Source organism: Bacillus rossius, chromosome 18 (assembly GCF_032445375.1).
Source record: "Bacillus rossius redtenbacheri isolate Brsri chromosome 18, Brsri_v3, whole genome shotgun sequence".
NCBI lineage: Eukaryota > Metazoa > Arthropoda > Insecta > Phasmatodea > Bacillidae > Bacillus > Bacillus rossius.
In genome coordinates this window covers 19,988,442-20,015,549 of record NC_086345.1, presented here as the reverse complement: position 1 = coordinate 20,015,549, position 27,108 = coordinate 19,988,442, and the positions used below count along the sequence as shown (strand labels likewise).

Here is a 27,108-nt window from a genome sequence, read left to right as displayed (position 1 = left end):
TCCTGGAGTAATTTCGTTTTGAGGGGAAAAATCTATAATGCTTTATGCCATGTGTATCACAGTATGCAGTAGAGGGTTAAAATATTTACGTGAAATAACCATTCAACTAATGAGAGTAAGTTAATAAAAAAAACTACAAATAAAACATGCAATAAAAAAAAGCAATGCTCAATAAATAGCAGTGTTACTTCGTATTACATTTGCTCGTGTTTAGTTTTGGTTATCATTTAAAAATTTAAAAAAAAAAAGTAACATTTGATATAAAACTATTATAGAAAATTTTTTATTAAAAAAACTAGCTAATGCATTTCAGTGCCTCAATAATTTTTTTTTTTAATATGTTTGAAGTAGGTACACATACTATCATTTCCTTTTATCTCTCTCTATCACTCTCTAATTCAACTATATATATACACACACATCTAACTCTGTGTCTCTTTATCTTGTTCCCATATCTGGATATATCCATACCTATATTTATATATCACTCTATATCTATATATATCATTCTTAAACAATGAAAATATAAAAAATTGATGTTTTTACCTGCCTATAATTTTTTTTTCTATCTTTTTACCTGCCACATGTGTGACATAATTATAAAAAAAAACGCGCACTTATTTGAATGCGCTGTGTTAAAATTTCAAAGCAATCAGTGAAGAACTTTCGGAGATTTAAGGTTTTGAACGAACGAACATTGAAATTTTAATTTGTATAGATAATTCTTGAAATGGTGCTGAAAACAATATTGTAGAAACGCTGTTATAAAAAATTTATTATTACCCTGTGATCTAAATAAAAAAAGGGGTTGTCTCTAAAGTCGGTTTACGGACGATAATTTTACGTGATAACGTCATATCATTTTTTTTAAATTGCTGCCTTTAAAAGGCCCGCCTTAACCTGTGTGATATTATAGAAGATTTTTCTCGCATGGTGGTTGGCCGGTTCTTTCGTGCTTGGCTCAGGCGGAACCTGACAACAGGGTGTCCACAGTTAGTACTTTTCTACCAGATCTAGTACTTTTATAAGTTTTTTAGTGGTCTAGTACATTTACGCTCAGATCTAGTACTTTTTTTTTCTTTGATATAATAATATTTCAGTAACTCCAATATGTTTTATTATTAAGTGTAATTATTTTTTAATAGCCTAACTATGGAATGTATGTGTGTGTGTGTGGTGTGATATATTTAAGTTAGAGCATTTGCAATTTCATTACAACTTCCTAAATTGTTAAAAACCATAGCAAATTATAATTTAGAATTTTTTTTTTTTCAAATCTAGTACACTTTTTTTCTCGCCTAAGTTTGGTACAAAATATTTTTTTTTTTTCCTTGTGGACCCTTGCGGTGACAAATGAGTATTGCCGTTTCCGTGCGTGCAGCCGGCATTCCGTCGATTTATAAGACGTTATCACGTCGGAAATGATATCTGAATGTGCTGGGAAAAGTGGCGAGTGTTGAGTGTGAGAGGGAGGGGGGGGAGTTGCCTCTTGTTCCCGCAGGAGATGACGTACGGGGTGAGGATCTCGTGACAATTATTCGTGCGTGTAGCCGGCGTTCCATCGATCTATATGACGTTATCACGTCGAAAATGATATCTGAATGTGCCGGGGGAAAGTGGGCGGTGTTCGTGGATGCCGTGGCGAGTGTTAAGTGCGGCGGGGGGGGGGGGGGGGGGGGGGGGCCTTGTTCCCGCAGGAGCTGACGTACGGGGTGAGGATCTCGTGACAATTTTCCGTGCGTGCAGCCGGCGTTCCATCGATCTATAAGACGTTATCATGTCGGGAATGATATCTGAATGTGCCGGGGGAAAGTGGCGAGTGTAGAGTGCGAGGGTTTGGGGCGGGCGCCCCCTGGTTCCCGCAGGAGCTGACGTACGGGGTGAGGATCTCGTGGCAGGAGGCGCACCTGCGGGACCTGATCCCGGCGCTGGTGCAGCTGGTGGACGGCAGCGAGAAGGAGGTGGTGGGTCTGGCGCTCGGGGTCCTGGTGAACCTCTGCTACAAGAACCTGCCCGCCGTCTACACCCTGCTGCGGTGCGTCGACATCCGCCAGTTCCTCCGGGTCGTGCTCAAGGTCCGCAGCGGCCACCGCAACGTCCAGGTCCAGGTCCGTGTCTCGAGCCGTCTCCTCGGCACTCCCGTGTCTCGAGCCGTCTCCTCAGCGCTCCCGTGTCTCCACCCGTCTCCTCGGCGCTCCCGTGTCTCCACCCGTCTCCTCGGTGCTCCCGTGTCTCCACCCGTCTCGGCGCTCCCGTGTCTCCACCCGTCTCGGCGCTCCCGTGTCTCCGCCCGTCTCCTCGGCGCTCCCGTGTCTCCACCTGTCTCCTCGTCACTGTAAATTCCTTATTGTATATACTAAGAGGTTTTAAACCGCTTAAGGCGGCCCTTGAAAAATGATAAATGCAACAAATGTTTTTTATTAATATACATAAATTTTTTATCGAAAATGCAATTTATTTTAATATTGTTTAAATGAAAATTTTTCTTATGACTGTGTGTTTGTGTGTTTTAAAAAAAATATTTGACTAAAATATATATTTATATAAATATAAAGTGCATCTGTGCTGTTTACTAAAAATTTCTCCACATTTCATAGGAATCCAACAGGAATTGATGAAAAGTACAGTCAAATGAAAAAAAAAAAGAGATATAAGTATCTCGTAATCAGAGATTATTTGTTAGATATGAAAATCATGTATGTATGTATGTATCATAATGTAGGAAACAAATCAAAAATGCCTTCTTTGATTCATATGTACATTTATTTGTCAAAAATTTTATTTGAGAGATTTGAGATTCGAGTAAAAAGATTCCAAAAAATCCGTTGAAGGAAATGTAATGTAGAATCAACTCAGTCAGCTCTGAAGTATATGAGGTCTATTTGTGTTAGTCTTCATACCTATCATATTACCGTTCATTAAAAAAATTATACCTAAATGTTTTAATTATGTAAATAATATTATGATATACGTATATTGATTCTGGAAACTTAGTTTGTAAAATGAACGATCAAAGGGTAGAATGTTTTAATGCCATAGTAAACATTTTTATTTTTTATGACCTTGGTGTAAAATTAATCTTCCATGGAGAACGAGAAAATAAAAATTATGCATAAGATAAATTTGCACATAGTCAACCAGACAAGCCATTAGAACTAAGGCCAGTATTATTATTGATTATTTATTTTGATTAACTGTATATACATATCAATGTCTTAAACTGTTATATATACTGATATATATTTTTAACTAGCCACCATGTACAAAAACTTACGTTTAAGTGCAGTTTTGGTTTAAATGGATCCTTTTTTAGTTGTAATGTGCTTTTTTTTAAATCAATTCAGTAGGCATAGTTTGTTATTCATTAAACAAAATAATTCATGTTAAGCTTAATTTTATGTTGTTATACACAGGAATGTCGCTGGGGTGAAAATGTTTTTTATAAGCAAGAAAAATTTTTAAATATAAAAAGGAATATTATGACAATGTTCTTTTCGACAATCAAGTGTTATTATTTAAGTAGTATAATGTGGTTGAAAAAAAATCGATGTTTTCCAAGAGCTTTGATGTTTCAAACTGTTCAGTAACTTTTATTTTGTAGGTGTGCAAGCTGTTGATAGTCCTGGACAGCATCACTGGAGAAATTCCAGACATTTTGAACTTTGTCACCGTCACGTTCTCCACCCTCTACGACGCTTTCAAAGCGAACAACGTCTTTCTTATGAGGCACACCGTGGACTTCTTCAAAGACGTGCAGTCCAACAAGCACTATCATCAGATGCTCTACAAGTACGAAAAGTGAGTATGGTTCAGTTTCAAAATCTTGAAAATATACTTACAGTAGAAACCTGTTACAATGTTCCTGCTTATAACATCATATTTTTTTTATTAAAGTCCCAAAAATTTTTCCCCATAAGGCCGTATAACGTTTCACGAATGGTGTATTTTCTGCTTGTAATTTTTGCATTCTTACATTGAATAAATGCAAAATAAAATAAAAATTTTAAAAAACCTAACTATTCCAACACTTTATCATCTGTGAAGTTTAACATGTTAAAAGGTTTAATTTACACATTACGTATCTATATTTTTGTTTAGAATAAAAATGTTATAAGTACCATAGATCTGAATTGATCAAATAGGATTGTATGCAGAAACAAAATGTAAGTGTACAAGAACATAAGCACTACACGTTTTTGCTGGCTAACGCGGTGTATTTGATATATCAAACGTACGTAACGTTCGTAGTTGCGTGTCTGTCGGCACCCGTGTCTTGAAAAAAAAAAATTACAAATCTTTCCATTCCTTGCCATTCTAGTGTGTTTTCAGATTTAGTAGTCCTACACTATTTTAGTTGCCAACTATTTCCATGATGGCAAAACAAAATGTGTTTTATATTGCTGATAAAGAGTTTCATTTCATTCTTAGGTAGGAATACCAAAATTACAAATTTTCAAGTGTGCGAAGGAATTGAAAATAGGCATTCCCACTCTATAATAGCGAGAAAAATGTTACAGAATTGTGGCGTCGTGTCTTAGAAAAAAACAAAATTAAAATAGAATTGGAAGCACAGCGTGGTTGAAAAAAATTTGTCGGCTTGCTCAAGCAAGTTCAAGCATATCGAAATACCAGTCGGCTGTTTAAACATTTAAGTTTACTCACATGGCGTGATGAGAGTCCGTTGGTTAAAACGTTCAAACGATGAGTGCCGGTTTGACGTTTCTTACGTGTAACGTTTTCCCGTTTGTTTGCAATGGTCGTTCCGTAGTGGCTCCTTGACATGACAGGGTTCCACTGTATGTGCATACCGTATTTACTCGTGTATAGCGCGCCCTCGTGTATAGCGCGCACCACGATTTTTACAACAAATTCCAAAGAAAAAAAAATTAAAAAAATTTTTCTCATAAATAAATTTTACTAACATTTTGTGGTACCTGTTAAGTAATTACTTATGAAACAAATGATTATTTAAATTGATGTGTGGTGATGCGTCAGGAAAATACTTAAACTCTGCTGTGTAGATGGAAGCTAATGAAGCGCTGTATCGTCACAACTGGTACGAGAAAGGGAGGGACGGAGGCAGGCAGGAACGGGACTATGAACATCAAGTAACCTTGACAGTTGACAGGACTAAACACCACCACTACCGTCTCGAAGCTTCTACACAGATATTTCAACTGATAACACATTTTTAGGGTCACGCAAAATGAAGCGTGCCACGCTACGTCTCTAAGCTGGCGCGGAGGACTAGATGGCTCACCGGAGGAATTGGGCGGGGGACTGGTGATATCATTCTCTCTCTCTCTCTCTCTCTCTCTTTTTACTAGCTTCTGCGCTGGCTTTCTGGAAAGGGGGAGGTCTAAAAATAAACAAGAGACCATGATGTGCGAGCTTGCGCGCGCACGTGAGCGTGTGTGTGTGCGAGAGACCAGGGTGTGTGTGTGTGTGTGTGTGTGAGAGAAAGAGAGGCCTTGTTGCTTGTGCGTATGTGTGGGGGCTGGCCAGAAACGTCACCCGTCACCGGAGCAGTTAACGACTTCCACTCCTCCTCCCCGCCTCACTTTTTTTTTCCCGTGTATAGTGCGCATTCTTATTTTTTTTCCTTTACTTGAGGGGGAAAAAGGGCGCGCTGTACACGAGTATATACGGTACGTCGGAGGAGTCCTTCGCGGGAATCGCCGGGATGGAACGCGGTTTCGCGCTTGCACGCAGCTACGTCGCGGACACGGAGCGGCTCCTGGGCCTGGCGGACCAGGCGTCGAGCGACGAGTGCGCCGAGGCCCTGTTCGAGTTCCTGGACTGCCTGGTGTCCCTGAGGCTCCCCGGGATGGAGGCGCTGCACCGCCCGCTCGTCGCCTCGGCGCTGGGCCGCCCCTGGTCCTGCGCCGGCGCCCTGCAGCTGGTCTGCTCCGTCGCCGCGGAGACGAGGCGGCGGTCCCTCGCCCGGGGGTCGCAGTGCCCCGGGGACCTGCGGCTGTGCGAGGACGTCGGCCGGCAGCTGGAGGGCGGCCTGGACGTACGATTCCGCCCCCCTCTCGCGGCAGGGGGGACGCCAGGGGCGCAACAACTGAAATTCCAAAAAGGGGGGGCGGGGGCAATATACCTTTTTTATAAAGAATCATCGATTTCCCCCCCCCCCCCTGTTGAAGCGGGGGGGTCCGGGGGTCCTCCCCCGGGAAAATTAGTAGGTATTTCAAGGTGGAAAATGGTGCTATTCAAGCAGTTTTATTATCTAAAAAATTGGTTACACAGCACTTTATTTGCCCCCGTTTGCCCCCCCACTTAAAGGTTTAAGAAGGGGGGGGTGGGGGGCAATATACCCTTGCTCCCCCCCCCCTCCCCCCTGTTGTTGCGCCCCTGGGGGGACCTGCCGTACTAACCCGCATGGGCGTCGCAACCGTCCCCCCCCCCCCCCCCAATAATAAATACATCAATTTCGTCCCCTCCGATAATATATTTAGTTTCGTAGTTATATTAAAAAATATGAATTCTGTGATAAAACCCATACGTTGCGCACGGTGCATTTGGTCCAATCGTGATAATGTGAGCTACTGTGTTTTTTACGAATTTGTTCTCTGAAAATGTTTTTTATATAGAATAAATTATATATTGCAACCAACTATAATTAGAATATTTAGGAAAGAAAAATGCCCTGAAAACCACCTTTTTGCACCTTCAAACCCCAAATTTTCCCGGGGGCGGACCCCCCCACTTTTTTTCCCCAGGGGATGGATATTCCTAAACAACTAAATTAATTGCAGTCCCCCCCAAAAAATATATCCTTGCAACGCCCATGCGTACCCGCAGACGGGACGCATAACAAGCACTGCTATCCTTATGCGATTTTTTTTCATTTTGCGTAAAACAAATTAACTTTGCACTGCGTGTTCGAATATGTGCACAAATAACTAGCCTGTGTGGGTTTTTAACGGAATTTTTTTAATGAATCGTAAAATTGTTACAATCGAAATATCTCGGCAGCGCGTGTAAAAACGTCACGAACTGCACCATTATGATGTGACTAAATCGGTTATACTGGTCCATATCATTAAACACATTTATTTATCATAAATCTTAGTGATATAAAATTGTGCTTGTAAACTTTTTCAAGTGTATTTATATATGTGAGGTTATGTTCCTGTATGCATAATTTATTTGCGTTATTAATTATTACATTATTATATTATAAATAATAATAAATTAATAAATTACATTAAAAATTAAACATATTTATTTTATTTTTGGTACTGATCAAAGTTATTTTCATTGTTTTTACTAAATTAAATTATTAATTTTATACATCTGTTTATGTTAAATATGAAATACTGAGTATATATTTAAAAAAAATTTTAGTATCGTTCCATTCCCTTCATTATTTTATTTCTCTTAACTATTTGCATGCAAAACCAAAGGTTAGTTTTTTTTCCATCGTGCCAAGTGGGTATAACTTGTAACGCACCCACTTCTGTTTATGTTAAAATGAAATACTGAATATATATATATTTAAATGTTTTTTAATATCCATCCATTCCCTTCATTATTTCATTTCTCTTAACTATTTGCATGCAAAACAAAAGGTTAGTTTTTTTTCCATCATGCCAAGTGGGTATAACTTGTAACGCACCCACGTCTGTTTATGTTAAAATGAAATACTGAGTATATATATTTAAATTTTTTTTAATATCCATCCATTCCCTTCATTATTTCATTTCTCTTAACTATTTGCATGCAAAACAAAAGGTTAGTTTTTTATCCATCATGCCAAGTGGGTATAACTTGTAACGCACCCACGTCTGTTTATGTTAAAATGAAATACTGAGTATATATATTTAAATTTTTTTTAATATCCATCCATTCCCTTCATTATTTCATTTCTCTTAACTGTTTGCATGCAAAACAAAAGGTTAGTTTTTTTTTCCATCGTGCCAAGTGGGTATAACATTTAACGCACCCACTTCTGTTTATGTTAATCTGAAATGCTGAGCATATGTTTAAATTTTTTTTTAATGTCGCTCCATTCCCCTTCATTATTTCATTTCTCTCTACTATTTGCATGCAGAAAAATAAAGGTTAAGTTTTTTTTTTTCTCGTCGTGCCGAGCAGTGGCGTAGCTAAGGTGACTGGCGCCCCTGGCCAGACTTGAAAATGGCGCGCCCCCCCCGTCTTGGATTAAAACGGAGAGGGGTGGGCGGGGGGGGAGCGAGCGTTCATTAACAGCGAAACCGTCGCGGCTGAGCCCTTTCCCCCCCCCCCCCCCACTCCCTGCACCGTAGCCCCCTGGCGGGGGGCCATCACTGCCCCACCCGCCTGCTACGCCGCGGGTGCCGAGCGAGTGTAAACTTGTAACGTTGTGACGTTGTAACGCACCCACGTCTTCTCGTGCCCAGAGGCTGCTGACGTTCTTCCACACGAGCGGGGACCAGGACCTGCTGGGGGACGCCGCCGCGCAGACGCGCCTCGTGGCGCTGGTGCAGCTGCTGCAGGAGATGTGCCGCTCGCAGGCGCTCAGGCAGAGGATCATGGCCTCGGTCAACGTCCAGGTGCGTCGCCAAGCGCGGAGCAACGCGCACGGGCTCTTCTCCCCGACGTTCCTGTTCGACTCCTCGGGCACGTACACACACGCTTGTACGCTCGGTCAGCGTCCAGGTACGGCATAGAACGATCACTCCCCGAGGTCCCAGCGGGACAGGCCTGCGCGAAGCTTCGCAAGGCTCTTTTTCCGATATGTATTCTTATTTGACTTCACCGCACATGTACACACACAAACACATGTTCATCTTATTTGAAGCTTTCGGTTGGGATGCGAAGCTTTGCATTTGTTGCAAATCTTGAAAATACTCTCTCTCTCCTTTTTTTTTTATTTTTATTTTTTAATTTTTTTTGCTGTATTATGTTTTGCTTGATTAAAGTTGGTTAACTTGATGTAAGCTTTTGGACATACGCCATTTCTTAGCACATGTATGTCTGTAGAAGAAAACTACAAAAATACACAAATGACAAAAAACACAAACTAAGCAAAAAATTGCTGTTGTCAGGATTTAACGCCACACAATACTCCACAACAGGAATATGGTATTATTATATATTTTTTTTGCTTAATTTGTGTTTTTTGTCATTTGTGTTTTTTTTTTTTTGTAGTTTTCTTCTACAGACATACATGTGCTAAGCAATGGCGTATGTCCAAAAGCCTACATCAAGTCATGCACTCCCATTGCACAAATCTTTCAAAGATAAAGTTGGTTACTTAAAAAAATATCAAAAGTTGGCACACATCTTTTGCTTATAGAAATGCTCAATAGGCCTGTGTGAATACCAAAATTTTCGAATATCCGAACGAATATTTTTTTATTAATATATGATTCTATTTCAAATAATAACACTTCGAAAAAAACAAATGTTCAGTCATCTATGAATTGGCCATGTATAATTTTAAAAGATTAATATAGTAGAGCCTTATTTGACACAGTAGTTTGGTACAATTACCAACATCCACGTTATCAGCTAAAGTATTTTACTGAGAAGAGTGTCTGGCAGCTTGTTAAAAATAGATTAGAACTGACAGCATGCTGATAAGGATAAATACGTGTCAATAAAAATTAAAACACTGTGTGGTTTGTTATAAAGTCGGCAGTTTTCAGATCAGAGGGCGGAAATACAGCATGCCAGAGCTCTGTGATTAGTAGTTTCGTTTAGAATGTGGCAGCGAAGAGGAAAAACTTGTATTTATCTCTATGAAAGATTTGTGCAATGGGAGTGCATGACTTGATGTAAGCTTTTGGACATATGCCATTGCTAATCACATGTATGTCTGTAGAAGAAAACTACAAAAAACACGAATGACAAAAACACAAATAAAGCAAAAAAATTGCTGTTGTCAGGATATAAACACCACACAATACTCCACAACAGCTTAATTTGTGTTTTCACAATTGTATTTGTTTAGTCTTTTCGTTTTGCTGTGTTTTTGTCTCGTTTCAACTGTTGTGCTGAATTTTTTGGTTTCGGTATTTTTGTGCTGTCATCATTTGTGGGTTTTTTTTCGTTCTGTTAGTCCATTTTCTATGTTTTTTCTTTGTTTTGTTGACCATATTCCTGTTGTGGAGTATTGTGTGGTGTTTATATCCTGACAACAGCAATTTTTTGCTTTATTTGTGTTTTTGTCATTTGTGTTTTTTGTAATTTTCTTCTACAGACTTACATGTGCTTAGCAATGGCGTATGTCCAAAAGCTTACATCAAGTTGTATATATCTCGTGGAAAACGTCTGGTCGCACACTCACAGAAAAGACTCCTAAAGCCCAGCAAGGTGGACAGAAAAAGAGTGGAACATTCTTGGCAGCTACTGTGTTCCTACACACAGTTATTCGCTTTCTATGTTTCCAACATGGTGTACGTCTATCTATTGGTAACAAATATGTTGAAGTAAAAAAAATTCAATTTGAAATGTTTAGCCATATGTCAAATTATTTAATAATTATTGAGTACTTGTAGACCCCTGGTCATTGTACAGAACATAAGTGACGTAAAAAAAAAACCCAAATAAAATTGCAATTTGGATTTAACATAGGTTCGGCCCTCGGATTGGCTTTGAAAAATTATGTGTGTTTCGTGAAGAGAGAAGCCTAGACGCAATTGAAACCAAAATGGTGTGCATCTTTTCCCATAAAATTCTCCCTTGAAGAGGGCTCTCCAGTGTTTCAGGGGCACTACGCAACCCGCGTTAACATCATAAGATTCAATTATATTTTCATTTTGCTTATAACTTATTAACTAATACAGATTTCGAAATGATGCTTGCTTGATATGCAAGCCAACGATGCTCTTATCAAAGCCCCTTTCTTCAAAAAGCGTGCATATCCAGTTTGAATTCGAATGAAGAAACAAGTAGTGGAGCCAGTACGACTCCTAGCATACAATATTGTAAGGAATATTGTACCGTGTGAGGCGGGCTTAAGTTGGTACGAGAATTATCACGTTTTCGGATCAAAATACGTTTTAATCTCTGGCCCAGACGCCCGCGAGGGGCGTGGCCTGAACATAATGAAGACGAGATTTAAATTCTTAGACAATATTTTACTTTTTCACGACCTCTCGGGCTCGAAATTATGTCGAAATTATGTGACATTTTTTAGGCATTGGACATGAAAATTTTCGTAGAATCCGTTAAAAATAACGCCCCTCGCGAAAAACGAAGGAAAATACGTGTCGCGGAACATGGAATTAGCATGTAGTTGCTGGAGTACAGGCGGCGCCATTGTTTGTACAGTAACGAATTATCAAAATTAAATATAACTTTCATATTAAAGAACCAATTCGCCTGAAAATCGGTGTGCGATCGTCAAAAAAATATAAGAATGATGAATGTAACGAATAAAATGGGATGGTGCATTAATTCGCGGGGGGAAAAAATTGATCAACGGGCACTTTTTCGAAGGCTAATTTCTAGTAATATGCAGCGAGTTAAAACTTCCGGCACCATTATTTAACACGCAAATACACTCTAAAAATTACTTTCCTAACATTTTTTTCGAAAAAAAAAAAAATAATGCCCCGTTCGCTTAAGTAAGCCGTTTACGTGAAACGTAAAAAAAACTATTCTCAATCCGGTCCTGCGTGCGACCGGCACGGCATCTGGTGGTTGTTTGCAGACGCTGCGCAAGGTGTTTGCGCCCCTGCTGGGCGCGGACTCCGCTGCGGAGGACTGCCGCTCGCCCGATCTCGTGGCCCTCTACGTGCACGCGCTGGACTTCGTGTCGGGGCTGGCGGCGCACGACAGTGGGTGGATGTCGTGCTACTCGGACCTGCTGGGCCGGCGCTCGGTCCAGGCCGTGCTCGCCACGGCGCTCTACTCCGGCCCCCTCGACGTGCGGATGAAGGTCCTCGCGCTCACGTCCACCGTGGGCTTCTCCGCCGAGAGGTGATCTGTCTCTCTCTGTCTCTCTACTGTATGTTTTGTATATCCTGTTTTCTTTTTTCCTTCTTTTCACTGTTGCCGTATCCTTTTTCTCTCTTTTTCTTTCACTCTCTTTCCTCGCCCGGTTTTACTGTTTTTTTTTTTTTTTTTTGCCCCTCCTGTTCACTGTATAATCTTGTTTCTATCTAGTGGCGTAGCCAGGATTTGTGTATGGGGGGTGTTAAGGAGCATGTGCTCCTCCTCCCCCCCCCCCCTCCACCGTATTAAAGCGGGGGGTCCGGTGGTCCTCCCCCGGGAAAATTTGGATTTTAAGTTGTAAAATAGTGCTATTTTAGCAGTTTTCGGTACTTAAATTTAAATATTGTAATGGTAAAAATTTTATTAATTTTAATATGAAATGGATGGATAAGAAATTAATTAAAGATTTGGTGCTAGGGGGGGGGGGAGGTTGAACCGCCCCCCCCCCCCCCCCCCCCCCCCCCGCACCCCGTCTACGCCCCTGTTTCTATCTATTATCAGTTCACTGCAGAGTTATGCAGCGTATTGACTTAACATTTCGGTGTTCGGCATTGTGCTGACTCCAGCTACGCAGTCATTTCGGTTTTATCGCTGTTCACGGTGTATAATCTTGCCTCTTATCTGTAGTCAGTTTTTTACAGTGTTTTTGACTTTTAGTTTCCCTGTTATTTTGGTTTCATCATTGTTCACCCTATAATCTATCGTCGGTTCGCTACATTTCAGTATTATGCAGTGTATTGACTTCGGTTTCGCCGTTGTTTCTTTTTTTTTTATCGCCGTTTGCAGCACAGTGTCGCCTCTTTCCCTTTCCCGCGTCACCGTCGCACCGCGGCATGTGGTTTGGCGCAGGCTGTCCCTGCTGGCGAGGTCGCTGAGCGACCTGGACCCCTTGGTGCTGATCCCGGCGGGGCGGGGCAAGCCCGCGGCGGCGCCCCGGGAGGGCGGCGGCGGCGCGGGGCCCTTCGACATGCGGCCCCTGCTGAGCCTGGCCCAGGAGCAGCGGCTGGACGGCCTGCTGGCCCAGTTCAAGGAGCTGGCCGAGAAGAACCAGGTGCGTGCCAACCTCTACTCGACCTGTCGTCCCCCATCTGCCATCGCTCCGGACCGTGTTCGAGCGCACGCGCATCGACGCTCGAACCGACGCCCACGATGACGCGTTAACTGTCCGTTCGGTCCGGAGATCGCGGCGCTGTCCCGAGGTCCGACGGGTGGTGCAAGAAGGCACCAAGTCGCACAATTAAAAAAAAAAAAGTACACGGCAACCCCTCAGCAGACTGTAAAATCAATTTTTTTATTTGATTTTTTTTTGTTCCTGGTGTTCGTATAAGTACGTTAGTGATTAGTCCACTCTTTGTTTCCAGCTTTCTGAACCTCAGGGAGGGATAAAAAGGGGGGGGGGGAGAGGACCGGAGGTGTGACAGATGAGACAGGATAACTGTGAAAGGGAGGGAAGGGCGGTCAGTTTACTGCAGCTGTAGCCTAGGCACCCCCCCCCCCCCCCTCCTTCCACACATACAACCCCCCCCCCCTCCTCACATACAAACACCCCCCCCCCCCTTTTTCACATACAACCCCCCCCCCCTTCCTCACATACACCCCTCCTCCTCATCACACCCCCCCCTTCCCCTCCTCACACACCCTCTTCCCCTCCTCACACACCCTCTTCCCCTTCTCACACACCCCCTCCCCCTCCTACACACACCCTTCCCCTCCTCACACACCCCCCTCCCCCTCCTCACACATCCCCTCCCCTCCTCACACAACCCCTCCCCTCCTCACGCATCCCCTCCCCTCATCACGCATCCCCTCCCCTCCTCACGCATACCCTCCCCTCCTCACGCATCCCCTCCCCTCCTCACGCACCCCCACCCATCCTCACACACTCCCATTCTACCACTGTATATCACAGCTTTCTTGGCTATCTGATGGATGGCTTTTGAATTACAGCTACAAAACTCTCTAATTTTTTTATTTTTTTTTTCCTGATTGCCCAGCTTGATTTTTAAATAAAAGGCCATGTAAATTACTCTAGTGACAGAAAGTGCCATCAGGAAAGCTCTTAGTGAAATTTTTTATGAATTTCGTAATTTAAATAATTTTTTAATTCCTGTGTGTGGGTGAATTTGTAATTTTTTTTTTCACCCCATAAAACATTTTTTCATAAACTCATGATCAAAAAGTTTGGGGTTGCATTACATTGAGATTCATATTATTTTAGGGTAAATTCGATAGTTCTTAGATCAAAATTTTATTGGTGGGCTGGTCAAATCCTCAAAATCTCAGAGACCTTTCAATATCCAATACCTCGTCGAAAGATTTGAGATTCTAGAGAAGAGATCACAAATGAGAGTATTGGAGAAAATGTATAGGTAATTCAACGCTGACCACTATCAAAGTTTATTTAGTATATTTATGTCTTTGTTTGTACCTATACTATTACTGTTCCCCAAGATTTTGTGGTTTAAATAAATAATTATGTAAACATAATTAACTTATGTAAAGAGTCAACATCCTTAGTTTGTGAAATTTATTATTAAAGTGTTTAGTATTTAACGACATAATAATAATTTTTTTTTATTATATACAACTTTAGTTTTGCCCCTTTAGAGCAATAATTGGATTTGAAGGTTAGATTCGAGGTACTATTCGTGGTTTAAATATAAAAATAACTCCTAAATTACTATAAAATACGCATTGCATAGTAATAATTGTAGGTATTAAAAAAAAATTATGTTCTTAATTTTTTAGGTTTTATTGCTACAAAGACTCCGTTTTCTTTGTTATTCAAACTATGTATCTATATGAGACTGTATTAATTTATTTTATACTCACTTTTTACTGCTGAATACTTAAGATTTAAAATAAAAATTGAAAAGAAAAAAAAAACACTATTTGAACAGATGTAGTGTTATCGTTAACACGCACGTGACCATGTCGATGGCGACTTACAAGAATTTACTCCCTACCATACCTTCCTATAGAAGTTTTCACTTGAAAAATGATCTGACTAATTGCTAGGAACTATCAACTTGGCACGTGAGTCGGAACCAGGGGCGTAGGGGGGACAGGGGGGACGTGTCCCCCTGAACTTTTTGGGTGGAGGGGACTGTCCCCCCCCCCCCCCCCCAACTTTCTAGACCGTGATATTTTTATTTTATAATATTATTCTGCCCAACTTTATTTGTAATTTCTTCACTCATCAAATTTTGTCTTAAGGAAACAATAATAATTTTAACATCGATGTATTCAATGGTTAGATACAAAAACTGCTTAAAAGGCGCTATTTTGCACTTTTAAAATCAAAATTTTCCGGTGGAGGACCCCCGGACCCCCCGTCTTAGTAAGAGGGGGAATGGGTTTACATGACATCAAAATCATTATTTGTCCCCCCCCCCCCCCCCCCAACTATATGAACACCGCTACGCCAATGGTCGGAACTATGAGTGTGACTGTGTGTGTGAGGGCAGATCCAGGACATAATGACGTCCTCCGTGATGGAGCTGTACGAGTACAAGCTGGCGGCGATGGAGCACTCGGAGCGGGTGCTGCTGTCGAGCCTGGAGGCGGCCAACGAGCACGCGACGCAGATGCAGCACCGCGTGGCCCAGCTCGCGGCCGAGATCTCCCGCCACCACCAGCTGCTGTACGGCAGCCAGCAGTGCGTCGAGGGGCTGCGGGCCGAGAAGGCGGCCCTCCAGGAGCGCCTGCAGCAGTCCCAGGACGTCGCCGACAAGACCCAGTGCAAGCTGATCGAGGTGCCACCCGCCGAGTCCGCCCGCCTCCTCGTCCGAGACCTCATCATTTACCCACCTCCTCGTCCGGGACCTCGTCATTTACCCACCTCCTCGGCCAAGGCCTCATCATTTACCCACCTCCTTGGCCAAGGCCTCATCATTTACCCACCTCCTCGTCCGGGACCTCGTCATTTACCCACCTCCTCGGCCAAGGCCTCATCATTTACCCACCTCCTTGGCCAAGGCCTCATCATTTACCCACCTCCTCGTCCGGGACCTCGTCATTTACCCACCTCATTGGCCAAGGCCTCATCATTTACCCACCTCCTCGGCCAAGGCTTTATTATTTACCCACCTCCTCGGCCAAGGCCTCATCATTTACTCACCTAATTGGCCAAGGCCTCATCATTTACCCACCTCCTCGGCCAAGGCCTCGTCATTTACCCACCTCCTCGGCCAAGGCTTCGTCATTTACCCACCTTCTCGGCCAAGGCCTCGTTATTTACCCACCTCCTCGGCCAAGGCCTCATAATTTAACCACATCTTCGTCCATGACCTCATCATGTACTTATTTCCTCAACAACAACCTCATTATCTACAACCTCATTGTTTATATAACCTCATCATCTTCCCACCTCCTTGTCAACAACCTCATCATCTACCCACTTCCTTTTCCACGACCTCATCACGTACCTCTCTTCATCTATGCACTGTCTCATCCACAAGCTCATCATCTACCCACTTCCTCATATACAACCTCAATATCCACCCAATACCTTATCCACAACATCATCTACCCACCTCTTCATCCATGACCTCATTATCTACCCACATCCTCATCCATGACATCATCTACCCATCTACTCGTACATTACATCATTTACCCATTCAACTCATCCACAACCTTATCGTGTAGCCATGTAGCATACTAATATACAGAAAAAAAATAAACTCAATAAAAAAAATTTAACCAAGAAATTTAAAAAAATTTGTAAAAAATTATCAATCAGTTGGGCTCATGAATAACTGCTTAGTTTGCTAGCCTTGAATGTTTTAAAGCTTTATTCAAATATCATGATTGAATGTACTAATGTATAAGTTTTTTTTTTTTTTTTTTTTTAATCTTCTTTTATGTTCCAGTTCATATATTGTCTTGAGCATGACTGACATTCCTGATATACTTGAATTGCTTTACGGATTTTTTTTTATTTATTTGGTAAATGCAAAAAGCCAAAGTCAGGAAATTGAGAAATAAAGTGAACAGATTTATAAACATAGGTCCACACTACTTACGTTGCAGGGGGTTACATTTTCTAAACAAGTAACCCGACTTCATTTCCATTTTAAGTCAGTACATAGAAATCAAAGTGTTCAAAAAATTGGGGACCCATAAATCTGCAAAATTGGCTGCAAATATTAGAGGGTATTTTATTTGTTAGGTAGCACAAAACTCATGCATACTCTGAAATATTTAGATTTGTCAACTTTTAAATAGAATTTTCACATGCAAATGTAGTTTTTGAGGTAATGCATGTTTACTTTTGTAATAAAAATACTTTTTTTTTTTGTTCACAGACTTATGTTTTAAAACATTTGACTTAGATTTTTCAATGTTTTTTTTTAAACTCGCAGAAACAAGCTCACTCGACAAAAAAAAAAGTTACCCTTGTGCACATGCACAGATGAATCATTAAGCCTGTACAGACGTTGCATGCGAACGAGTTCCGTGCTCAACCGCATGTGCATTGCCTCTGCGTGAGCATAGGGCAGTAGAGACATCGATGTTTCGAGCGGACAGTGTACGTCAACATGGGTAGAGGTGAGGATGTGACAAGAGAGGCAAAAAGGAGGCAATCCTGTTTGGCAGTGGCCCACGGCCATACGGCGCGAGAAGTTGCTGGATTTGTTGGTGTTTTCGCAGTGGACTGTTCAACATGCCTACAACCTACAAGCAGTGGTGGCCACGAAACACGGCGTCAGAATTGTGGTCGGAGAAAGATCACAAGACTCGGAGGGGCCGGAGACGCGTTTCTCACATCTTGCGAACCAAAATCGCTTCCGAAACCGACAGGAATTCCTGCAGTCAGTAGATGAAGGTCCATCCCAACCTGCGACGGGAACTCCATGCAATGGACATCTGGAAGTTGCCGCCTCGCAAGAGGCCATTGCTCACAGAAGCACATAGAGCTGCAAACATTAGCTGACTGGCGGAACGAATCGCTTTTTTGCCTTTGTTCCAATGATGCGACGTCGTCAAGTGCCACCGAAAGCCAAATGAAGCATTTCGTCCTGGGTGTGTGCAAGGTCAGGTTCAAGATGGAGGTGGGTCTGTGATGTCTTGTGGGGGCATCACGGATTTGGCCCCACTCACCGCGGCGACCACTATCACGAACCAGCATGTTTATTTAAACATTCTGGATGGAAGGTGTTGCCTTTCAGCCAACATCATTTGCATGATGTCTTTCAAGATGGCAACAAGTTCATCGGGCTGGACGCATATGTGGCTGGGTTTTGTGAACACTCCCCCCACCCCTATTACATCCTTTTTTGGCCTACAAAATCACCTTGACTTGGAACCCCATTCAAAATCTTGTGGGACTTTATGGAACATGTGTAAAATACCCGATATCAGCATCCCCGCAATTTGGTGGAATTGCAAGATCAAATCCTCAGCGAGTGGCGTTAACCTGGATGCGTGGTACCTGCTACAACTTTGTGAACTCACTTCGTAACCGAATCGAGGCGGTTATCAAGTCCAGAGGCGGGGTTACACGGTAGTAAATAATGCTTGTAATGGTTTCCCCAGGGGTGACTAATTTTTCGTTCGGTGAGCTTACAAGCTGTGTCTCTCTTTGCCTTGTGGGGACAGAGAAACTGGTGGAATGGCACCTCAATGTTCTTGCCATTTTCTATGTTCTTCAGCAACTTGATAAGTTCGACCGTGTTGACTTGGATGTGAGGCAGCATCCACTCGATAGACTGTATGTTGGCGAGACATCCTGTGGATTTTCTGTAACAGCGAAAATTGTATTAATGTGCGTGTTGGCTAGAAGCAGTACCAGCTCTTATTTCGAATTAATATTTATATGCTTGTAGTCTTCAGAAAATCCAAGAATCATGGACAGAGGAACACCAACTTTTTAATTTTTTTTTAAAATTCTTTTTGTAGGAATTCAAGAACAGGAAAGCAGTCGTGAACGAGTTGAACAACACGATAGAGGATCTGCGGAAGGCGTTCGCCTTGAAGGAGAACGAGCTCCAGTCGGCCAAGATGGCCATAGAGTCGCTGCACAGCAAGGAGAATGACATGAAGTTGCAGTACAGCTCTCTGGAAAGCAGCCACAAAGACGTGATGTTGAAATACGCAGGTAAAAACATTTTTGTGTTGCCCCACGGCTGCAACCAGTAGTTTTTGGTCGTGTAAATGGTATGTGCTACTTTCAATTGTAGTTAGGCCTGTGATTTTTCGGTTCTGGTTTCAGCTCCTTTAAAATACCAGACCCGGAACTGACTTTTAAAATCTTTGAGCTCTTTACTGGACAAATATGATACTTAAATGCTCCATTATACTATTTTTTCTAAATCATTGTAATTTTGACTGATACTTGATGCAGTTTTACAATATAATGATTTGTAGTAATCAACTAATTGTGTCGAACTATTTGGAACAAATATAATAAACCTGTTAAGTATTTCTATTTTCATGCTTGAAAAATGTACTAACGTTGTAATGTAAAAGTGAATAAGTAATAACAGTTGCAAAAAAAAGGGGGGGGGGACCTTTTTCCAATTGTCTAAATTGTGGTTCAAACTTCATGCGCCATTAGCATATCTTGAGCAGTTTTCAGATTGTATGGTTTCTTCTGAATCTCTCCACATTGTATGTGTGCCCAGGAAATAGGGGGGCCTTAATCTAAGGTGTTTGGGTGGTCTTATCTAGAGCTGTGCCAAATTTTTTAACCAAATTTTTTTTTTCTTCCCGTATTCATTTGGAATTGGTGAATCGGCAACAGTTATATCAGCGTATTGGCATATCTGCATAATTCTTTGAATCGGTACATTTTCAGTCGTATCGCACGCCCTCCACCGCGGTCGAATACGGATTTCTCACAAGCGGGAGACATGGCAGAGTTGACATGAGCCGCAGGTTTTCTCGGGGTATTCCTGTTCCCTCTCCCCCCCCCCCCCCCCTCCTCCTCCTCTTCCTCTTTTACTTCTTCCGAATACATTCTCTCGGTGCTTCATTCCAAGCTTATCACCTCATTTCGTCTCTGATGACGGAGGCATGATGTTGACGAGGTGTTAGCCCCTGCTAATTAATTCATCATCCTAACATCATTTCCTTTAATTGGTAACTTTTTTTTTTTAAATAAAAAATTTGTTTCAGCTATAAGAGGAATTTCTTAGGCGTGTAGTTTCCTGAATATGCTTACTGTGTTTCAGACCTGATCAAGTTGAAGGGTAAGCTGGAAGAAAGAATATCGAAGCGAGAGAGGATAATCCAGGATCGAGACAGTGAGATCGCCGAAACCAGGAAGCAAAATGATGCTCTGAAAACCGTGAGTAGATGTGGTATTTATTCATTCCTGGATTTGACATTTTCCTTCATTTTTTTATTTTTCGCATTCCCCACGAGTTATGATGATTCTTTCATGGGTGTCTACAGCTCACTTAAGTCACAGAAAAGTAAAAAAAGTGAACTGCACGACACAAAAATTGTGAAAAAAGTCCCAAAATATAACACCAATTTTTTTTTACACCTTACTTAAATTTATAGATTTACATTAAATATAAATATATGTAAATTTTCCACTTGAATCATGTGGAAATTATCTCTGGAACGGTTTTAGCTTTCTAACATAAAAATTGACTCATTCCTACAAATAGTAACTCTATTTCTTATTATTTATAATATTCTTTTTTAGTTAAAAAAAATTTGTGAATGACCAAAAAATAATAAGGAAATTTTATAAAAGATCCGGAAAAAGTTTTTAAATTTTTTTTACCAGGATTTTGTAAACATACTCACCTTTCAAATTTAGTTTATAAATCCTGTTCACAGCATTTGAAAATCATGTAACATTTAAAGCTGTAAATTAAATCCTTTATTTTTCACTGCAATTTTAAAAATACAATTTAAATCAAAATGTAGTTTTATAAAGTTAAATGAAGGTAAACAAATTGTAATATTTGCCACTTAACCTTACAAACTTATTATCAGCCTTGTATTTGTGTCACTTAAGCCACTTTATAGATCACTCGTAATTACTGCCTCCTGAACCTCCGCATAGTATAAAAACTACACGATCTTCCTGTGAACTGCGTCACTTATGCCACTTTGTTTACGGCTTTCTGAACCTTTAGGTCGGGGAGGGGGGGGGGATGTCATCAGGCGTGACAGATGATATGATATAACACTTTGGTATGTGGCTGCTATCCAGCTATACCTTTACTCTCCTCATCCTTCCTTTATAATTGCTGCCCCTTTTTTTTTTTCCCCTTCTAATTGCAGCTCGCTGTTTCAAAAAAAAAAAAGTTACATGCAAATCACTCCACTGACAAAAAGGCGACACCAGATAAATCTTCTAGTAAATATCTTATGAATTCACTCGTTTGAATAATTTTTTAAAATTTCTGTGTGTTTGGAATTGCGATTTTTAGTACCCCCCAGGAGATATTTTTTCCGGTAAACTCACAATCAAAAATTTTTAGTCGTTCGCATTGCATTTCAAGAGTCGCGGTAGCTTGACTTGAGGTTTTTCCTGTCTTGTGTTTGGTGGTCACATTGCATTTCAAGAGTCGCGGTAGCTTGACTTGAGATTTTTCCTGTCTTGTGTTTAGTGGCCACATTGCATTTCAAGAGTCGCGGTAGCTTGACTTGAGATTTTTCCTGTCTTGTGTTTAGTGGCCACATTGCATTTCAAGAGTCGCGGTAGCTTGACTTGAGATTTTTCCTGTCTTGTGTTTAGTGGCCACATTGCATTTCAAGAGTCGCGGTAGCTTGACTTGAGATTTTTCCTGTCTTGTGTTTAGTGGCCACATTGCATTTCAAGAGTCGCGGTAGCTTGACTTGAGATTTTTCCTGTCTTGTGTTTGGTGGTCACGTTGCATTTCAAGAGTTGCGGTAGCTTGACTCGAGGGTTTTTCCCTGTCTTGTGTTTGGTGGGTCGCGTTGCATTTCAAGAGTCGCGGTAGCTTGACTTGAGATTTTTCCTGTCTTGTGTTTAGTGGCCACATTGCATTTCAAGAGTCGCGGTAGCTTGACTTGAGATTTTTCCTGTCTTGTGTTTGGTGGTCACGTTGCATTTCAAGAGTCGCGGTAGCTTGACTTGAGATTTTTCCTGTCTTGTGTTTAGTGGCCACATTGCATTTCAAGAGTCGCGGTAGCTTGACTTGAGATTTTTCCTGTCTTGTGTTTAGTGGCCACATTGCATTTCAAGAGTCGCGGTAGCTTGACTTGAGATTTTTCCTGTCTTGTGTTTGGTGGTCACGTTGCATTTCAAGAGTTGCGGTAGCTTGACTCGAGGGTTTTTCCCTGTCTTGTGTTTGGTGGGTCGCGTTGCATTTCAAGAGTCGCGGTAGCTTGACTCGAGGGTTTTTCCCTGTCTTGTGTTTGGTGGGTCGCGTTGCATTTCAAGAGTCGCGGTGGCTTGACTCGAGGGTTTTTCCCTGTCTTGTGTTTGGTGGGTCGCGTTGCATTTCAAGAGTCGCGGTAGCTTGACTTGAGATTTTTCCTGTCTTGTGTTTGGTGGTCACGTTGCATTTCAAGAGTCGCGGTAGCTTGACTCGAGGGTTTTTCCCTGTCTTGTGTTTGGTGGTCACGTTGCATTTCAAGAGTCGCGGTGGCTTGACTTGAGGTTTTTCCTGTCTTGTGTTTGGTGGTCACGTTGCATTTCAAGAGTCGCGGTAGCTTGACTCGAGGGTTTTTCCCTGTCTTGTGTTTGGTGGGTCGCGTTGCATTTCAAGAGTCGCGGTGGCTTGACTCGAGGTTTTCCCCTTGTCTTGTGTCTAGGAGGTCGCCAACCTCAACATGATCAACAAGATGCACGAGAAGAGCATCCACGAGAAGGAGTCGGAGGTCCAGCGTCTCTCGACGCAGCTGTCCGACCTCGAGAGGCTGCGGACGGTCATCTTCGACCTGACGTCGGGCCAGAAGAAGTTCGAGTAGCTGGGGCGGGGGGGTTAGCGCATGCTCGTGCGTTCCCCCTTTTCCTTAAAAATTTGAAGTGATGTGGCTCAACGAGGAGACTTGTCGGGGAACAATCTCTAGACAGACCCCGCTCGCCCTCGGACAAATAAAAAACCCTATTTATTTATTTCGATAAATTTTGTTTTGTCCGTTGATAAATTTTGTTTTCCTGTGTGGCCCTTGCTGACGGGCGGTGAATCGTTGGAACTGGGTTTCGATTTGACGAGAAATTATGTATAACTGTGACATTTAATTTTTATATATATATTTTTTTTTATTTATGCCGGTCAGCAAGTATGATGCCTGTAAATGCTGGAATTTCATGATTAATAGCTGAGCTAAGTTTTAATTTTAAAATTTTTTTTAAAAGTGTTCTTTTTTTATAAAATTAAATTTTTTCTAAGCACATTTGCATGATATTATGGTTCAATTGTTGTACAAGTGTCTTTTTGGCTGCTCTACTTAAATTTGTGTTAGAGGTTTGGTTATTTATGCTCGCTCATATGTAGAAGAATGAACAGGAAATTTTGGTGCTGTACAGTGTTTATGATGAATAGGTATGATGATTGGTTTGAAAACAAATGTTGTTTCTTTCCGAAGTTTTAATTTGCGTTGTATTTTCCATCACTTTGATTTATAGCTGGGCTGATTACTGATGCAATAATTTGCTAATACTTTTACGTTAACCCCAGTGCCCTAATAGGTAGCTGAAATGTCTGCAAAAGATTCAGATGCATTATTTATGTAATTTGGTTCACATTGTTTGTCTTCAAAAATATACAAAATTCACAAGACACGATATGCCACTATGCAATTGACAAAGAAAAATTTTGCTTTGAATAAAACTAACTTCACATTTGAGCCAACCCATTATTTTTATTTTCGGAAGTAGTATGTAGAATTAAAAAAAAAAAAGTTTTTTTTTTTTTTTTTTTTTTAGGAATTTATACGTGATCTCAAAAACACCTCCCATCGCAAAATGGGGAACAGTATGTCAAGTTAACTGTGTCAAGGGTGGTAGCACTGTAGTAGCTGTGCCAGAATGCCTACTTTATGGGTTTTTCTGATGCACATAAAATGTAAATGAGGTCATGTAAACTATACCAGAATGATTGAAAACAATAATATAATTCTTCTGCTTAGTATTTGATATGTATAAAAGCATGCCTGAAATGTATACTAGTTTCAACAGGTCTTGGAAAGCCTGGTCAAGTTGGTGAGTTTAAAAAGTGTTCAGAAAATACCTGGAAATGCCAGGGGAAAACTTTGAAAGTTGAGGGAACATTATCAAGTAAGTTGTACATCTTAATTTGAAACGCAGTTTTAGCCTAATCATTTCTTTGAGAACCGTGCTGTAAATTTTCGCTGAGTAAACTAATATATTAGCGTGAGGGAAAAACTAGTTCTGTTCGAAGCTTCGACTAAGAGAATCATTTGAAGCTCTTTTTTAATATTTGATTTGACTTTGCCAGGAAAAGTGCTGTTTGTTTTAATTTGAAGCTTTGGTTGTGGATGCAAAGCTTTGCCTCGGATGTGAAGCTTTGCATTTAAAACATGGGAAGCCTAAGATTTGCTCATGAAAATATTTAGCTTTTTGTGTGTTGTGTATGTTTTGCACAAATAGAATTGCTTGTTTAAAGAGAAAAAAAAACAATGTTGAACTCAGTTTTGCTTGTATAAATGCTCGATATTAATATTTATGCATGGCTAGATAACTGAAAAAGGGGAAGTAATTTTTTTCTTAAAAAAACAGTGTTGTTATTTTTCACAAAATTCGCAACAAAAAGAGAGGTTATTTTATTTTTATATATATTTTTTGAGATAAAATTGATAATTAAAATTCTAAAACAACCAATGAAAGGAAAAACCTGTGGAATGTGTTTTAATTTATATTTATGTTATTGACAGGTAGATCAAGTTACCGAAACATTAATATGTAGACTGTAAAATAAATAAATTTTTGTTTAAACAAGAATACTAGGTCTTCCTTTTTTAAAAATAAAATGGAATTTATTAAAAACAAAAATTTGCAAAATACTTGTATGTTATTCTTTTTTTTTTTTTTTTTTTAATAGGACCACAATCTGAAATTGAAAGTTAAATGTGAAAGCTCTTTATCATGCTATTTTTTTTTCTCCTTGTCTCAGTATTTTGTGATTTATTACTACAATTCATTTCAGCTGGTCTGTATTTCAGTTGGTCAAATATGTTTTAAAAAAAAAAACTTTTTTTTCATTCAACCATGCTCCATCCTTTTTACCTATTTAATTATTTTTTGCATAGTAAAATTTATGATTCTGTTTAAAAATCCTTACAAAATTGTTAAGTATCATTCATAAAGTTATACCTAGTTTTGTGACTATTTAGCATGCATTGTACATACAAGAATTTTTGTATAAAGTATCTATGGTGATATATGAAAATTATTAAAGTAAATTTTGATTTTTCTGATGTGTGTTGAAAGCCCAAAGTACTACCTTACCCAAAAAAAATTAAACGTGTTAGCTGGTGTAATGATAGAATGTAGAGTCAAGAGGCGGCTGAAAGGCATAACTCTGAACTCAAGATTATTGCAGAAAAGGACTATCTAGCGAACAGGGAAAACTCAGGGAATTGTAAAGGTATCTAAAACCTGGTAAACACAGGGAAATTGACGTCATACTAGTTACAAAATGGTATCAATTTTTCATGCTGTGAAGAGACAAGATCTTAATGGTTTTATTTTTAAGCCAATTTCATTTTTTAAACAGGAGATTTCAGTGATATTGTTTTTTATTTTTTTATGAATTCTTTTTGTTCAAAAAAATATGGCATATTATTGAATAAATATGATGCTCAAATGTATAACAGTATGTACTTATTTCACCAGAACAGTGTCAGTTTGACCAATACATGATGCACTTTTACAATATATAATAATTTTGTGATAAGTATGTCTAGAACAGAACAATAAAAATAAATCAGCAAGTATTTAGGTACTTGAATGTTTAAAAAATTTACCATCAGCATGTAAAAATGAGTTAATAACAGATTCAAGACCAAAAAAGTGAAGAAAAAGAAAAAAAAAATTCCCTAATTTATTTAGCGCATATATTTTGGTACAAATTCCATGCTGAATAAATTATGTTCATTAAATTTAATGTTTTAAAATATTACATTATTGTAATTTGAATTAACTTTTGATTAAAAGTACTGATTAATTTCGTGATTTAAGTTGCATTTCGGACTTTATGGTATATTGGCATGCTTTTCGTTTTGGTTTTATCGCAAATCTCCATGTAATCTTTTCCTTAACTATGATGCGTTATCTTAATGTCTTAACTGGTATGTTTTCCTATCGTCAATTTGTGTCATTAATATTTTTTTATCAATTTTTTTTAAAACATTCACAAACATGTTTAATTGGAAGCACATACAGACACACAAACGTGCACACACGTCAGCACGCCGAAAACCTCTTTGTTTTAAGAATCGAATATGACTAAAAATAAAACCATGAAATCTTGTCTCTAGCTAAAGGTTTGGATTCGATTCCACTAAAAATCCGCAAAAATGAAACCATTAAGTCTTGTCCCATAGTTATAGGTGGAGCCAAGATTTTATGGTGTTATAAAGACGCAAGTTTCGTCATTAAAATGTATAGTGGATTTCGTTGTTGACATTTAAAATTTAAAACTCATTTAATAATAAGTAAATATCTAGAACTATTACATTGATTGACTGCTACAACCATTCATGGTAAGACACTGGAAATGTTTACATTAATATTAATAACACTACTACATTTATTGATAACAGTACCTAAGTTAAACAAAAATTCTTCAACTAAAACATTCAGTAAAAAAAAAAAAACATTATGCAATGTTAAAAGCCCCAGCCTTTACACATGTCTGTATGATATCAACTATACGTATATTATATACTTTATTTTGATAAATACATAGATAGAAAATAAAGTTTTTTTTATTTAGTACCAAACATTTGAGGTTTCTAGATAAATTAAAGGTACCTATATGAAATAAATTGTATATTTTAATAACTATGAGGTAATTCAGGTGAGTCACTCTGCATTTAGGTGTTATGTGTAGTTATTGACTTCTATTTTGGTGTTTAAAGGTGTATTGAATTAATTTCGCTATTCACCATATAATCTTGCATCTAGTTATGGGGAACAGAGGAAACGGAAAGAAGTCAGTAACATCTCAGCAAGACTAACTAATTGACCGTGGCTCGCTTGTGAACATTTTTTTTTTA

The 27,108-nt window shown here is 40.0% G+C and overlaps 1 protein-coding gene across 1 annotated transcript in view; it reads left to right on the top strand.

Annotated features, from left to right (window-relative positions):
* The window catches only part of LOC134541152 (uncharacterized), a 31,920-nt gene extending 6,312 nt beyond the window's left edge, over nt 1–25,608 (top strand). Inside the window, exons 4-13 of the mRNA XM_063384366.1 lie at nt 1,866–2,108; nt 3,602–3,798; nt 5,713–6,016; nt 8,388–8,540; nt 11,648–11,916; nt 12,781–12,982; nt 15,399–15,686; nt 18,835–19,033; nt 20,109–20,224; nt 22,678–25,608. Coding sequence (XP_063240436.1) covers nt 1,866–2,108; nt 3,602–3,798; nt 5,713–6,016; nt 8,388–8,540; nt 11,648–11,916; nt 12,781–12,982; nt 15,399–15,686; nt 18,835–19,033; nt 20,109–20,224; nt 22,678–22,833 — 2,127 coding nt within the window. The 3' untranslated portion in view covers nt 22,834–25,608. The remainder of the gene's footprint in view (nt 1–1,865; nt 2,109–3,601; nt 3,799–5,712; nt 6,017–8,387; nt 8,541–11,647; nt 11,917–12,780; nt 12,983–15,398; nt 15,687–18,834; nt 19,034–20,108; nt 20,225–22,677) is intronic.
* The last annotated feature ends 1,500 nt before the right edge of the window (nt 25,609–27,108 follow it).